Below are 14,787 nucleotides of genomic sequence, written 5' to 3' on the forward strand. Positions count from 1 at the left end.
CTTGAGGCCATTTCCTGTCGTTCTATCTTTTCCAAACTGACTCCTAATTGACTCCAAATAAAAAAATCTAGGATTTTATACTACAATTCCCTCATCCCACTTGCACAGGCACTTTCACACTAGCCCATACACTACATTGAATTCCTTTAAATGTATTTCTTTTGGGGATTTGTGACACCTGGCCAAAACAGAAGAAACATGCCTGATGTCCCTACAGACTTGCCTGTTACGTTACTGCTCCTTCCACCATGCTGCTTGGTGGTGGTGGTGCAGGGGCAAAAGGAGAGCAGAGCTGCCCTGTCCTGGGAGGGGCTGCCCCTTGCATCGTGAGCAGATTGCCTCCCTGCTGCCCTCAGAACACCAGAGACGGGTGACGCACCAAGGGATACCAGGGACCGCAGTGCCAGAGGCAGAAGTGGGACTTGGTGCCTTCCTGTTCAGGGGTGGCAAGGAAAGCATGGAAAACTCATGGAAACGCCAGCTCCATGCAGAAGCTGAAGGCTGCAGACATGAACACCTGCCAGCAGTGGCTCTGCCCATCCACAGGGCAGAGGGTGCCATGTGGGTGGGAGGAGATGGTGGGGCCAGGATGGTCCCACTGGCAGGTGTCTGGAGTCCTGCAGTCCCACCCAGCACCAGCCACCATAGCCTTCCCTTTGGCACCAGTCACCCAGCAAAATGAGACCGTTTTACCCATAAACAGAAGAGCGCAGTACTGGAAGTTAAAATCCATCATTGCTGCCTGGGGATACCAAAATGTTGGCAGGAGGTGGGAGCCAGCTGCGGCCCATGCTGCATGGGAGAAGCCCCCGCTCTCCTCTCACCCCCCACATCCCCTTGGCCGGTGGCTGAAGGACAAAGTCTCTGCCTGCAGTGGAGTCATCTATGATGCGGGTCTATGGGCACAATGCAGCCTTTTTTGCGTATGGACAATTATTTCTGGTTTGAAATTTCTGAAAAGGAATCGGATTATCTCAGTATATTTAACTTTTGAGAGAAAGCCTATTATGAAAAAAAGGTTTAGTTTTTCATCTTCAGTTTCACATTATTTTTTTTTCTCAACTTGCTGCCCTCTCTTTACAGCCCTCCATTGTTTTGCTTCCTTCTTCACTTTGCCATCGACAAGGAAACCCACCCCCTCACACCAAAAAAAAAAAAGGAAACCGATATTTTCAGTCCATATCAAAAAGTCTATTCTTCATCACCATTTTGTCCCCAAAAGATCACTCTGTTCTGTCTGATCATCCTACTAAGAAAGAAATAGCATGGCACAAAGAGCAGATTCTGTTCTGTTTATATGGCTGTCTGGGGGAAAAGAAAGTTCAACACTGAGTAAGTCAACATCAGTACTTAATTTTAGTAGCCAGCTTGCAATACATACCTTCTTCCTCAGCTCCTGCTTTGAAACAATAATCACATTTGGAGGATCCCCAACAGCTGTGGCAGCCCCCCCAATATTTGTGAAGATTACTTCTGCAATCAGGACGTGCCTAGGATCGAGATTAAGTACTTCACAGAGCCTGTGATATAAAGAGAATTAAATTAACCTCTTACCCTATGACTGAATTACCTTAAATCTTAAAATTTGTAAAATTTACAAAATACAGTCATTCCACTGAAAGATTGTAGGATTTTAAACATAATATTTGTATGTGTATTGTTGAAGTTTTAATTTTATATATGCTACAGTAATTATAGCAATACACATGCAAAAAAGATTTTTTTTACATTTATAATGCAATAGTTAATGGTAGTTAATAGTTAATGGTAACAAAGTTGATGCAGTTGATGATGCAGTTTAACTGTTACAGAAGTTGGACTATACAGAAAATAGCATTTCAAATTTTTGGCATCATAAAATTTTTTAAACCATGGTCCCCAGGCTATACTGGCCTATGGAAAACTATTCTGGGCAGCCACAGGCTCTGCACTTAGCATCAGTTATTAACTTTCTTGCGGGAAGCAGTGGTAGAGGATTGCACAGGCAACCTATTAGCCATGAATCATCTATTAGAGACCTCAGCTTTCAGCCTAGGTTTATCCAGTTTATTCTACTCCTATTTTTCCCCTCCTCTAAAGCTTGATCATGAGTATTTCTATTTGTAATGCAACAAGAGCAGAAAATACACATTGCTTATTATTAAATGAATCTCAAAACATTTTTAGCAGTTCAAAAATATTTAATGCTTCTTTAGTAAAATGCTTCTTTAATAAGAAAAAGTAAAATGCTTCTTTAATAAGAAGCATCTTAAAGTGCTCTGGCAGATAGTGGGATTGACTCAATAACCTCATGATCCATTTCAACTCAGAGCCCACTTACACACAGTAATCTTCACACAGATTACTACAACTTGCACAAATTACATTTACGCACAGATCTGCACAATCTGCTCATTTCTGAAGCACACATTTGACTTTAAACTTGGGCTGCGGTATTAAAGGCTGAAAGTTAAGGTCACACCTAAGCACTTTGGAATAAGGAACAACTGCTTTTCTGTTCATGGCTCCAGTGTGTAAAGATGGAGTCCGCACTTAAATCATTGCCCCCTCTACCTAATACAGGATGTGGGGAAGAGTGGGCAGCAAGAATGCTTTCTCAGGATTGCTTTTAGTGTAGTGCTATCACACGTTTCCCTGAAGGAAGAGTTGAGCTTTACTGTTGAGTCTAAGTCTGTATTATTAAAACCTATATTTCAAAGAGAAAAGAGTGTATTGCACAAAAGCCTAACTTTATAGACTTACACTGTCACCAAGAGCGTCAATTTAAAACTCAGAAAAAACAGTCAGATGACACATATGTCAGCATATAAAAACTCCAGAACAAAAGAACTGTGCAAAAATACGCTATTTCCCCAACAGCATAAAATTATGCAGTTAAAGGGTACTTTGTAGTTCATCTGGCCCAGTTGTACCAATTGTGGTACAAGACCACAACTGTACTTGTAATTTTAACTTCATCACTCCTTGATTTCCAAATGTTTCAAAATACAAACTTAAATTTTCTTTAGTGATGCTTTCTTTTTGATGGGCCTACTCATAGCTTGAAGAAAGAACCTCTGATGTACACCAAGAAAGGCCAAGCCCAAAGTATAAAACTATCAGAATGTGTTAGCTATACGGTAGGATCAAACTTCTTCAGTTTACTTACCCTAGTTATATAATTTCCCATGTGAACAACCGTTAGCCTTTTCCAGTTCTCAGTAACAAAGTATCTTGAAAATAAACTATAGCTAAAAAGGGGTAGTTACTAATTTTTTTATCAGCTTACTACAAAATGCAGAGAGAAATAAGTATGGTTTATGCCTTATTAATTGAAATATAAATCCTTATATTCATAGAGTCAGTAGGAGACTTTCTGCAAGTTTTATCTCCATGGAAATGACAGCGCAGTGGAACATAGTGAAGGCATAGACAAGGGCTGAAGACAATGGCAGTAAGATAAAAACAAAAAATGACCCCCAGCATGAAGCTTTTTGAAATAGGCAATTTGATTTTACTAGGTGAGATAAAATTTTATTTTAGCTTTGATAGTGATTCAAATACAAATGTTTCCTGCATACTGAGTTTCCCCTTCTTCAGTCTTACAAACTCATTTAGTATAAAACTAAAGTATTTAGTATACATTTAGTATAAAACTCTAGTACTTAAAGGGTGGCTACAAAGGCAGATGCTCTCTCTTCACAAGGAGTCACATGGAGAAGACAAGGGGCAATGAGTACAAGTTGCACTGGGAGACATTTTGTGTAAGAAAAATGAGAACAATTAACTACTGGAACAACCTCCCCAGAGATGTGGTAGAGTCCTCATCACTGGGGGTTCTCAAGTTGTGACTGAACAGGGTGCTAGATAATCTCATCTAGTCACTCTTTCCCATGAAATGTTAGACCAGATGGTCTTTCACGGTCCCTTCCAACCTGGGCTATTCTATGATTCTTTGAAAACGGAATAAATGCTACAGTAGCTCTGTCTGTGAACAGTAGTTCATGATGCATCGATGTCTGGGTTTCAATCTATTCCAAGTTATAGTTAATTCAAAATATTCTGCAACACAGCTAAAGGAAACTTGCTGTTTAATAGTTCCAGTGTTGCTTACTGCTAGAGGTGAAATTATTGATTGGAGTAAGGCAAAGTGATCTCTTTAAAGTATAATCAGACAGAAGACAAATGGAGCTTTCACTCACCAGCTGTTTCCCAATCTAGAATAAATTCCACTTGGAAAATTGGTTTTTACTGCTTTACACTACATTTTAAAGTGGGAGCATATATTAATAGCATTTTGTGTACTTTAATGTGATAATGACTGCAAGCATTACATCACTCAGGATCATTTTAAAAACACACTAGATCTTTCCAAAACTGAACTGGATTAACCAGATTTGCCTGGCCAGACACAGGTAAAATTCAGGTTAAACAGTAATTTATAACCACACATAGATTAAATGTAGTTGCAAATCACGTGTTATTAATTTACAGAAATCTGAAGTAATTAAATTAACTGTTCTCTATTAAAAGTTCCAAGTATCTAATCTCAAATTGTGGAATTAACAAGTGGCTGTACAAATGTCATGATCGCCAGCAGGAAGAAAATTCAGAGTCTCATATTCTGAAACAAAAATTTTAGTTGAAATCTGGAGACTTTTTTAATTTATTTGTCACTAGTATTAGAATGGATAACAACTTCACTAAAACATAAATTACTATTTAAAATCACATATAGATATTAGATAGTATAGGACAAGGCAGCTTTAATTAAAAAATTCTCCGTGCTTACAGGAAAAAAAATTCATCTACTAGGGAGCATTTGGTGCAATACGCTATTGCAGTTCAGATATGGACACAAACCAGAATAGTTTGCTGCCAAGGCAGTATAACAGGCTTCAGATATGTGCTCACTATTAACACAAAGGGAAAAGGCAACCAATCCCTTTGAAAATGTTAGCTCTTTACCCTAGTATTTGAAGTTTTGATTTCCATTTAGATGATCAAAGAAAGTCCAAACGAGCATTTTGCACACGTCTACTACTGATTGCTGGCTATAAAAGACCGAGTCCAAAACCATAACAATAAAGTACCTTATGGTTACTGGAGTAAAGAGCAGCATAGTGGTAACGTTGTCCAAAAATGCAGACAGAATTGCAGCAATGAGGCAAAGAAGCGTAATCATGGCCCACACCTTGCCTCTAGAGAATCGATAAGCCTAATAAAAACAAATAAATAGAAACAAAATTAAGGGGCTAGATCACTCCAGCTTAGTTTTCAAAAAATGATAGTTAAAACAACTTCACCAAAGATGAGGCAACAGTGAGCTCAGAGCATTTACTACTCCGTGCACCTCCAACAGCACCCTCTCCAATATTAATTAATTTAGCAAGAAAACGTCTCCAAGTGGGCAAACATTTCCATCATGCAGAGAAAGAAACAAGTCTGAAGACACCATGCGCCATCAGGCATGAAAGGGGTCTGTGGCAGGAGCAGGGCTGAGCCCCCATCTTCTGCCCGCATGCCTGGGTGGACTAATGCGGTTCAGACCTCCCACCCCCTCCACACGGTGGGACACCTTCCCCATCCTCAGAGCAACACTGCTGGGGCTACACAATCTGGGCATCTGTGTAGGCAGGGGTTGCATCCACGCATGTTTTGTTTAGGGGTTCTGTGCTCCACACGGTCCTCCTTGCCACTTTGGTTTTCTTTCTTTGCACCCTTCTCAAGAAAATTAAGCTTGCAGCAGCTGAAGGACTCCCTCACCATGCGTAATACTTGCTTTACAACCAATCCATCAAAATTACTCTTTTCATGTAATCTTTGGTTCTGCTGCTGTGCAAAGGTCTGTGGCCATTCTTCACGTGTGATTGTAAAGCTAATGGTAGTTCCCATATTTCCTCTCTCCTACTGTCAGGCATAAATAAAGATTTCAGTTACAACAGAACTGCAGTCCTGGGGAAGTCACTGGAATAACTCAGCTTTATATTGTCCATATGCTTGTGTACCCTACTGGGGGCCTTTACGTTTGTCTTGTAGAAACAGAATTGCTTTAAGGGCTTCCTTTCATCCCAAAGAGATTTTTCAAAATTACTAGTGGACCACTGTCATTTCTAATGTGGTAAGCATACACTGTCCTAAGAAATGTTCTTCAAAGATAGTGCTTGGTGTAACAGATCTGATTAAATACTAACTTGATTAATCCAGGAATAATTAAAACTACCGAAACAAGCCTACCTTTACTGCACAGTAGTCAAAGAATCCAGTCTCCGAAAATATGGCCACCAAAACCATCTACCAAAATAATACGAAAAAGAGAACAGCTTACAACTGAATTATTACACAAAAACAAAGCAATGTAGTTTGTGATCATGACAGAAGTCCTTCCTATCTGACACAGCTCTGAGAATCTGATCACCTTCATATTAGGATATCCACTACAGCTGCCAGATAACTCTTGTTAATGCATCATATGGTGAAATTTAGTTCTCAACATAGTCAGTCTGTAAATGTCATACTAGTCTGGTTGAATTTTATTTGTAGTGACTAAGTGGGCATCATACATTAAGTACCCAATGTATCTCCCTTATGTCATTAATCAAGAAAAGCCAGTAAGTGTGTTTGCTTTCTGTAGTAATGCTCTACAGAGTGCAGAAGATAGAGGCTCCAAAAATTACTTGCATTTTTGCACATTTCTGGGAGGTTTCCTGTCCTTCCATCTTTGTTCCCAACAGATTTTTTTTTGCTTTCTTTCTCTGTGGGGAAGGCGGGGAGCAGGAAGCAGTGTCAGGAAACAAGAAAAGCTCGGAACAGCAACAGATAATTGTAATTTTGTCTCTGTATATTGTATATTTTGTGTTAGATCTTAATAGCACTTTTTACCATAAATATCTCTGGGAAAAGTGATTAAAATAATATATGATTATAATCTAATCACATATTTCTCCTCCATTTCTGGTTTGCTTTTTTGCCTCCAAACATAGTACTAAGACAAAGAAAACCACTTTTCCAGCAGAGTGTTTTGAGGCAGGTTTTGAGTAAACAAAATTAATAAGATAAATGAGAGTGGCAATAATTGGCACTTAAACAGGTCTTTCCGTTTATAGATCTCAAGGATGATTTTAGTATCTTATCAACATGATTTTACAGATTTAAAAAAAAAATGGAAAAGAATCAATGTTTTCAAAAGGCTGCTTCAGAGGTCTGATCATCCTCCTTTTTGATAAATCCCTTACAGCCCAAATTTTCATCATAACATGCCTCAGTAAAGTACAACAAAATGTTTAAACAGGAAACATCTCTATATTGAATGTGGTTGTTTCAGCACATTTAGAGCAAAAGATACTTTTTAGTTACCATTCCAAACAGCAGTGCCAGTGTCTCATAATCAATCCATTCCACCACTTTGACCATACTTGGCCTCTGCAATCAAAAAATACAATTACCAGTGAATGCCATGAAACACCTAACTTGTGATTAGCTATGAAATATAAACTCCATTTAATTGATGAACCATTTAAATATGCTATGATGGAAATCAGTAAGTGTTCCTACAAGGTACACAAAAAGGACTCTTTATTATTACCACTATTACTACTACTACTATTACTAATTCAAAGTACTGCTGGCATCCTAAATGGGTCATTGTCAAAAGCCTACATTAGGCTATTGGTTTATCTAGTTTTTCCTTATGTAACGCTATAGAAATAAAACATAACCAAATTATATGTTACACCCCAGTTTCCTTTTTGGCAAGAGAACAAAAGCATACCACTTCACCTGTGAACAAACTGGAGGGATTTTAAGGGAACATAGCAATGATGTGGTGACCAGTTACAAGAAAAACAGAGAAAATCAATCAGAGTTTTAACTAAATATCAACTAAGACTAAGCAGGGGGGAAACAAAAGGATTGGAAGATGTAAGCATGAGGTGTCATTATTTAGGGTAGTACAAAGCAATGTATTTCCATTTAGATTTGCTTGGTAACCTAACATTACTGAAAATAACAGTGTTAAAGTAACTCTGAATTAAGCTGAAAATGGTTGTACTCAGCTTCCTAATATCAGAACAAAATAGCATCAACTGACTTTTTTCTACCCTTCTTGTCTATCCCATAGGCTGACTTGTTTTCCCCAAGATGCTTCCACGTCCCAATATCTGCCCTACCATATCTCTCTCTTAAAAATCACCACTCTGCCATGTGCCCAGTCAGAACAGGGCAAACACGGAAATTTATGATATCATACCCAGAAACAAAGTGAGCACTTATAGTATGATAACTTACCTCCCCAACAGTAGCTAAGGCAGCTAAAGCTGCCAAAGAGCCCAGCATGGCTGCAAGGGTCCTGTGAACAATCTGCAACAAAGGGGAAGAATTGACCAGAAACTCCTCTAAACATCTCCTTACTATTAAAGAGGAGAAGGCGAAAGGGTAAGAATTCTTGTAGTTAATACTTTTCTTGGTTTGTCTGGGTTTTTTTTTTTCCCCATCCCCCTTCAGAAAGACCTGACTAGAGAATAGCTGATTACATTGCCTGACTATAGGATGTCATTTAAAAAAAAAAAAAAAAAAAGGCATGCCTCTGTGAAACCCTGCTAGGAAGTCTCAGCTCTGATCTCAAGGCAGAGAAGGGACTTCAGCACCAGTTTCTTATATTTGCCAACGGGTGACCCAAGAAGAAAAACAATTAATCTTCCCTAACTTAAGGATCAAAAAGCCTAGTCCTGTTGGCTTGCCTTCACAGCCCATGGGAAGAAGATGCATGCCCAGGAGGTGATCCACCTCATTCTTTGTAGGTGCTTGTTCATCTCCAATGTCTACAAAGCAATTCCCAAGCAAATAGCTCAGACCTGGGGCAGATGCATCCTACACATACATAGACATACTAGACTTCGAGTTTCCAGGTCCAGTTTATGGTCTGGGACACAGACAGATCTGTCAAGCCTGTGCACCTGCTTTCTGTCTCACACACACAGAGTTTTCTTCCTTCATAAAGTGGTTTTTTACATCAGCATTTTTTCTACAAAGTGTTTTGGCTTAAAAAAAAGCCATACGCTTCAGCTAAAATCTGCTGGACACCTCTGCCACAGTCTTCTCAGTTCCTCAAAAGCTGCTTTCACCAATGTATATACCTAACTTAACCTTGAACGGTGCTTCTCCTCTATCTCTAATGTTTCTCTAGCATACAAGAAACTCATCTGAAAATAGCATCCAAACCTCTGACCACAACACAGACATACATTTAATACCACAACAATTTATATACTACATGGACATTTGTCCACATCTATGTATCTAATGAATAAATTGCACTTAAAATTCTTAAAGAGAAAGTAAAAAAGCAAGCATGCCCTGAAAATGTGCTTTTTCCTCCAAGTGCTCGTTTGTAGTTATTTAATCCACCATGTCTGGAAGATCACAGATTATGTAAAATAACTCAGTAAAAGTGAGAATGTAATTAATGAAAATCACACTACAAAAGACCAAATCTAATTAACAGCATTTACTAATTAATGTGTTTAAATATTATTCAGACACAAGTCAGAATTATTTCTGAGAAAGAAATAAGGCAGTCTAGAAATATTTCATTTGCTGCTAATTTCATAAGAAATATTTTGCTGATAAGAAACAATAGGATGTGGACATCTTAAAGCCCTCTGGCCTGCTTGTAAAGGAAAAGAAAAAAGGAAAGATTTGGCTTTGTTTTTTCTCCTTGAACATAATTTTTTAACAGTAATGGTAAACAACTAAGTTATTTACCAAATTACTAGAAAAATAAATATATAAAAGACTAATTTAGGGGTCAAAAGAAAAATCTGTCTCATTCTCCTATATTTTTCTTCAAAATGCACTGGAGAATAACCTATTGATAGTGATAAGCAGGAGATCAGACCAAGGTTTTCCCCCCCCCCCCCCCCCCAGGTTGGACTCGATGATCTTACAGGTCTTTTCCAACCGTACTGATTCTGTGATTCTGTGATTCTGTATGTCCTAATGCCCTAAAAGTACATAGCACAGATTACAGCTCCCACCAGCTCCCACAGAAATGTGTGTGATGAGTCAATGTCTCATCTTTGATTTCCAGTTTCAAAGCATCGATATGAGCACACATGTATATGGCCCTTCTGATTCTGCAAAGGTGGGAGCATTCGATAACATTCAAGAGTTCTTGCGGCTGGCAACGGGGTGCAGCAATTAGACCTTACAGTTCTCTCCAATAAAAGACATGAAGCAGAGATGTCAGTTAGGGAAGGAGATCAGCTTCTTACTAGGGCAAAGTAAGTTCAAGGGTAAGCTACTGGGGAATCCTCAGCCATCCTCAGGCTGGAGGCTTTGTCCTCATCTAATCACCACCCACGTTAGACAGCTCTTTTGCAGTTTTCAGAAAGATATCATGGGTTTTTTGAGATTTGATTGGCTTTATATTTTTTGCATATATCCACATAAACATTTTTGCTGTCACCATTGTATATTTAATTGCATACATTGGGTTGACTGCATTTTCATTTTCCGGGAGTTTGCTGTCACCTATGGGTGAAATTTACTTTAAATTCTGCAGAAAGATGGGAAAAATTGCTATACGAATTGAGTCATCTGTCAGTTCCTTCATCTTGGTGATTTTTCGAGAAGGATATACAAAAGTATATCCTGAAGAAGGAACAGAGACTATTCAGGTGCAACGCTCTATTACAAAAAACTTGTCAAATGTACAACTCTTCAGTCCAGCAAACTAACAAATGGAAGTTATACAGTAACATAAAGCCTAGAAAGCACACTTATGTAAACTCCAAATCATGTAAATATTCAAAAGTTGAGCTTTGGGGAGGTTTAGGAAAGAATGGATTACTCTAATTTTCTTTTCACATAAAGCAAACCCCAAACAAATAATATATTTGTAAAGGCATTTTCAAAAACTTACAAATGGAGAAATAGAGAGATACAGGTTATAAGCTGTGACACTCTTTGAACCACAGTTCCATCTAATGCACATTTGGAGAGCATTATATTAACTAAAATTCTGTTATTATTCTTTGGGAAAATAGTACAGACCTGATCCAAAACCTTTCACAGTCTGGAAGGTGGATGAAAATCGTTTCAGGATGAATCTCAGAGTGCATCCATAAACAAAAGCTCGGGTACAGTATGAAAAGAGCTCAGAAATAAATTAACACAGAGATTAAACCCCAGGAAAGCTGAGAGATTTGGTGGACTTTTGACTCTAAAGACATTATGAAAGATGAAGTGAGAAATTATGTGTACTCATCTGATCCTTCTTGTGCTCGAGAAGGTGCATACCTTTGTGCATTCTCTAGTAAGCAAAGACGATTACAACGAAAGAACTCCAATTAATAACGAGTTTCTCTTTCAAATATGAATTGCCTATGAGATCATAAATTTGGGTTGGCTGTATTAGCCTGACTGGGTAGAGTTTTCATTTTACAAGCTAGGAATGGAAGCAGAGGGAAATGATGGGCCAAATGTTACTTCAGTAGCATGGGTGACCAAACTCAGGTAGTAAGTCCAAGGCTACAGTCCTAAGCGCTGGTCAATCCAGCCACTGTAAGTAGACTTCTGGTGTCAGAGATACCTGGTTATGGCCTCCTGAAGCAACTCAGAGATTTATTTCCATTTCCACTCTCTTGTACATAAATACCTCCTCACAAGCTCCCATCCTCTCTGGCCCTTCTCATTCTGTCAAAGCCACATGCCAAAGTGACCTCTTATTTTCTTTTCACTCATTTCTTCCATCCCACAATTGGATCCCCACATTTGAATGATTCAGTCAGTTTTAGCACACTCTGCAAGATACACTTATTATAAAAGTTCCTTGCCTCATTTCCTGGAAAGATTCCTTAAAAAAAACAAGCGATGGCCATTGAGACAAAAAAGGCAGAACAGATGAGGAACATATAAAGGTTTTAGTCTATCAGTTTGCATGCTAGAACTCCCTGCCTCCCAACCCAACTACAACCCTTATAATCTCTTCACAAAAGGGGCATCTTCACTATCAACATCATCTTTATTTTTGTCTGAAGAATGCCTAGCAGTGCTGACTTAATGAAACAGCAAAGGATGGTGCTTGCCTTTTACAAAGGGACAGTTATCTCAATACAAACTGCTACTGAAAATAATGCAGCCCAGATTTCACTCTTTACAATGCACGACTCTGTAATAGAGCTCACTGATACTGAGTATCACTAGGCTGAGAGCTGAAAAGATTTCAAAAAAGGGAATGGATATTTACAGAATTTTATATAAGTAATGAAAACACCCAAAGCTGCAACAATGGAGGATATTAAAAACAACATCAATAGTGTAGGTGTGGTGATAGCAACATCACAGCATCATGCTGAATCACAGAATCACTAAGGTTGGAAAAGACCTGTAAAATCATCAAGTCCATCAACCCAACACCACCATGCCCATTAAACCATGTCCCACAATGCCTCATCTACACTTTCCTTGAACACCTCCAGGGAGGGTGACTCCACCACTTCCCTGGACAGCCTGTTCCAATGCTTCACCACTCTCTCAGTAAAGAAATCTCTCCTAATATCCAGTCTAAACCTCCCCTGGCACAACTTGAGGCCATTTCCTCTTGTCCTGTCACTCGTCACTTGGGAGAAGAGACCGACACCCACCTCTTCAAGGTAATTGTAGAGAGCGATGAGGTCTCCCTCAGCCTCCTCTTCTTCAGACTGAACAACACCAGTTCCCTCAGCCACTCCTCATAAGACTTGTGCTCCAGACTCCTCACCAGCTTCATCGCCTTTCTCTGGTCATGCCCCAGCACCTCAATGTCCTTCTTGTAGTGATGGACCCCAAGCTGAACATAGTATTCGAGGTGCAGGGGCACCGAGTACAGGGGCACAATCACCTCCCTACTCCTGCTGGCCACACTGTGTCTGATACAAGCCAGGATGCCGTTGGCCTTCTTGGCCACCTGGGCACACTGCTGGCTCATATTCAGCCGGCTGTCGATCAACACCCCCAGGTCCTTTTCCGACGGGCAGCCTTCCAGACACTCATCCCGAAGCCTGTTGCCTGGGGTTGCCTGGGGTTGTTGTGACCCAAGTGCAGGACCCGGCACTTGGCCTTGTTGAACCACATAAAATTGGCCTGGGCCCATCGATCCAGCCTGTCCAGATCCCTCTGCAGAGCCTTCCTACCCTTGAGCAGATCAACACTCCCGCCCAACTTAGCGTCATCTGCAAACTTGCTGAGGGTGCACTCAATCCCCTCATCCAGATCATCGATAAAATATATTAAACAAGACCGGTCCCAAAACTGAGCCCTGGGGGACACCACTTGTGACCGGCCGCCAACTGGATTTCGCTCCATTCATCACGACCCTCTGGGCTCGGCCGTCCAGCCAGTTTTTAACCCAGAGAAGAGTGCACCTGTCTAAGCCACGAGTCACCAGCTTCTCCAGGAGAATACTGTGGAGGACAGTGTCAAAAGCTTTACTGAAGTCCAGGTAGACAGTGTCAACAGCCTTCCCCTCATCTACTAGGTGGGTCACCTGGTCATAGAAGGAGATCAGGTTGGTCAAGCAGGACCTGCCCTTCATGAACCCGTGCTGGCTGGGCCTGATCCCTTGGTTATCCTGCACGTGCCCCGTGAGCGCCCTCAAGATGAGCCTCTCCATAATCTTTCCCTGCACCGAGGTCGGGCTGACAGGACAGTTCCCCGGATCCTCCTTCCGGAACTTTTTGTAGATGGGCGTCATGTCGGCAAGCCTCCAGTCGTCCGGGTCCTCCCCTGTTAACCAGGACTGTTGATACATGATGGCGAGTGGCTTGGCAAGCTTCTCCGCCAGCTCCCTCAGTACCCTTGGGTGGATGCCATCAGGCCCCATAGACTTGTGAGTGTCCAGGAGGCATAGCAGGTCGTTAACTGCTTCCTCCTGGATCACGGGGAGTTTATTTTGCACTCCATCCTTGTCTTCCAGCTCAGGGAGCTGAATAGCCTGAGGATACTTGGTCTGGCTAAAACAAAGGCCTTAAGTACCTCAGCCTTTTCCTCATCCTTGGTGACAATGTTCCCTCCTGCATCCAGTAAAGGATGGAGATTCTCCTTGGCTCTCTTTTTGTTGTTAATGTATTTCTAGAAGCATTTTTTGTTATCCCTTATGACCCTGGTCAGACTGAGCTCTAGCTGGGCTTTTGCCTTTCTAATTCCCCCTCTGCATGACCTAACGAGATCCTTGTACTCTTCTTCAGTTGCCTGCCCCTTCTTCCAAAGGTGATAAACTCTCCTTTTTTTCCTGAGTCCCTGTAGTGTCAATTGAGAAGGGGCAAAGATTAGGAAAAACTTCTACAGCAATTTTGTTTCATAATTATCTGTAGAAAGCTCCTCATGATTCCCTGCTGTGTGTTAAACACAATGTGCTGAATGCTGGTTCTGATAGTTTCCATACTCTTAATTGAGTTGTTAAAATTAAGGCAAGAAATGAAAGCAACCCAAATAATTTACCCCACAGGTCTTTGTGCTTGATATTAATTAAAAACATACATTTCCAGAGCTATAATGCAAACTGGATTTAGACAACCTAGGTCTTCTCCAGATTTAAATTTCTTTATCTATTTGAAAATGCTTTGGAGTGTTTGCACAGAGTTCATCAAATCTTTTGGTAGACTGCAACAGCATCCTTATAAAAATTATTCAAAATTCCAAACACTTTATCTTGTCCAGTAAAAGGAAATTATTTAGAAGCCAATTGAATGGTGACCTGTATGCTATTTCAGAGCATACATTTCCCAGCTCAAATCCAGGGCATGCATATTTCCAAAATGTGCTTCTGAA

At 40.3% G+C, this 14,787-nt stretch overlaps 1 protein-coding gene across 1 annotated transcript in view; it reads right to left on the bottom strand.

Moving 5' to 3' along the window:
* The window catches only part of OCA2 (OCA2 melanosomal transmembrane protein), a 184,945-nt gene that overhangs the window by 120,364 nt on the left and 49,794 nt on the right, over positions 1-14,787 (bottom strand). The window contains exons 9-13 of the mRNA XM_059822678.1: positions 8,266-8,337; positions 7,336-7,401; positions 6,217-6,273; positions 5,073-5,197; positions 1,382-1,520 (exon numbers count right to left, since the gene is read on the bottom strand). Of these exons, the coding sequence (XP_059678661.1) occupies positions 1,382-1,520; positions 5,073-5,197; positions 6,217-6,273; positions 7,336-7,401; positions 8,266-8,337 (459 nt within the window). The remainder of the gene's footprint in view (positions 1-1,381; positions 1,521-5,072; positions 5,198-6,216; positions 6,274-7,335; positions 7,402-8,265; positions 8,338-14,787) is intronic.

The sequence above is a fragment of the Gavia stellata genome, chromosome 1, assembly GCF_030936135.1.
Source record: "Gavia stellata isolate bGavSte3 chromosome 1, bGavSte3.hap2, whole genome shotgun sequence".
In the NCBI taxonomy this organism is placed as follows: domain Eukaryota; kingdom Metazoa; phylum Chordata; class Aves; order Gaviiformes; family Gaviidae; genus Gavia; species Gavia stellata.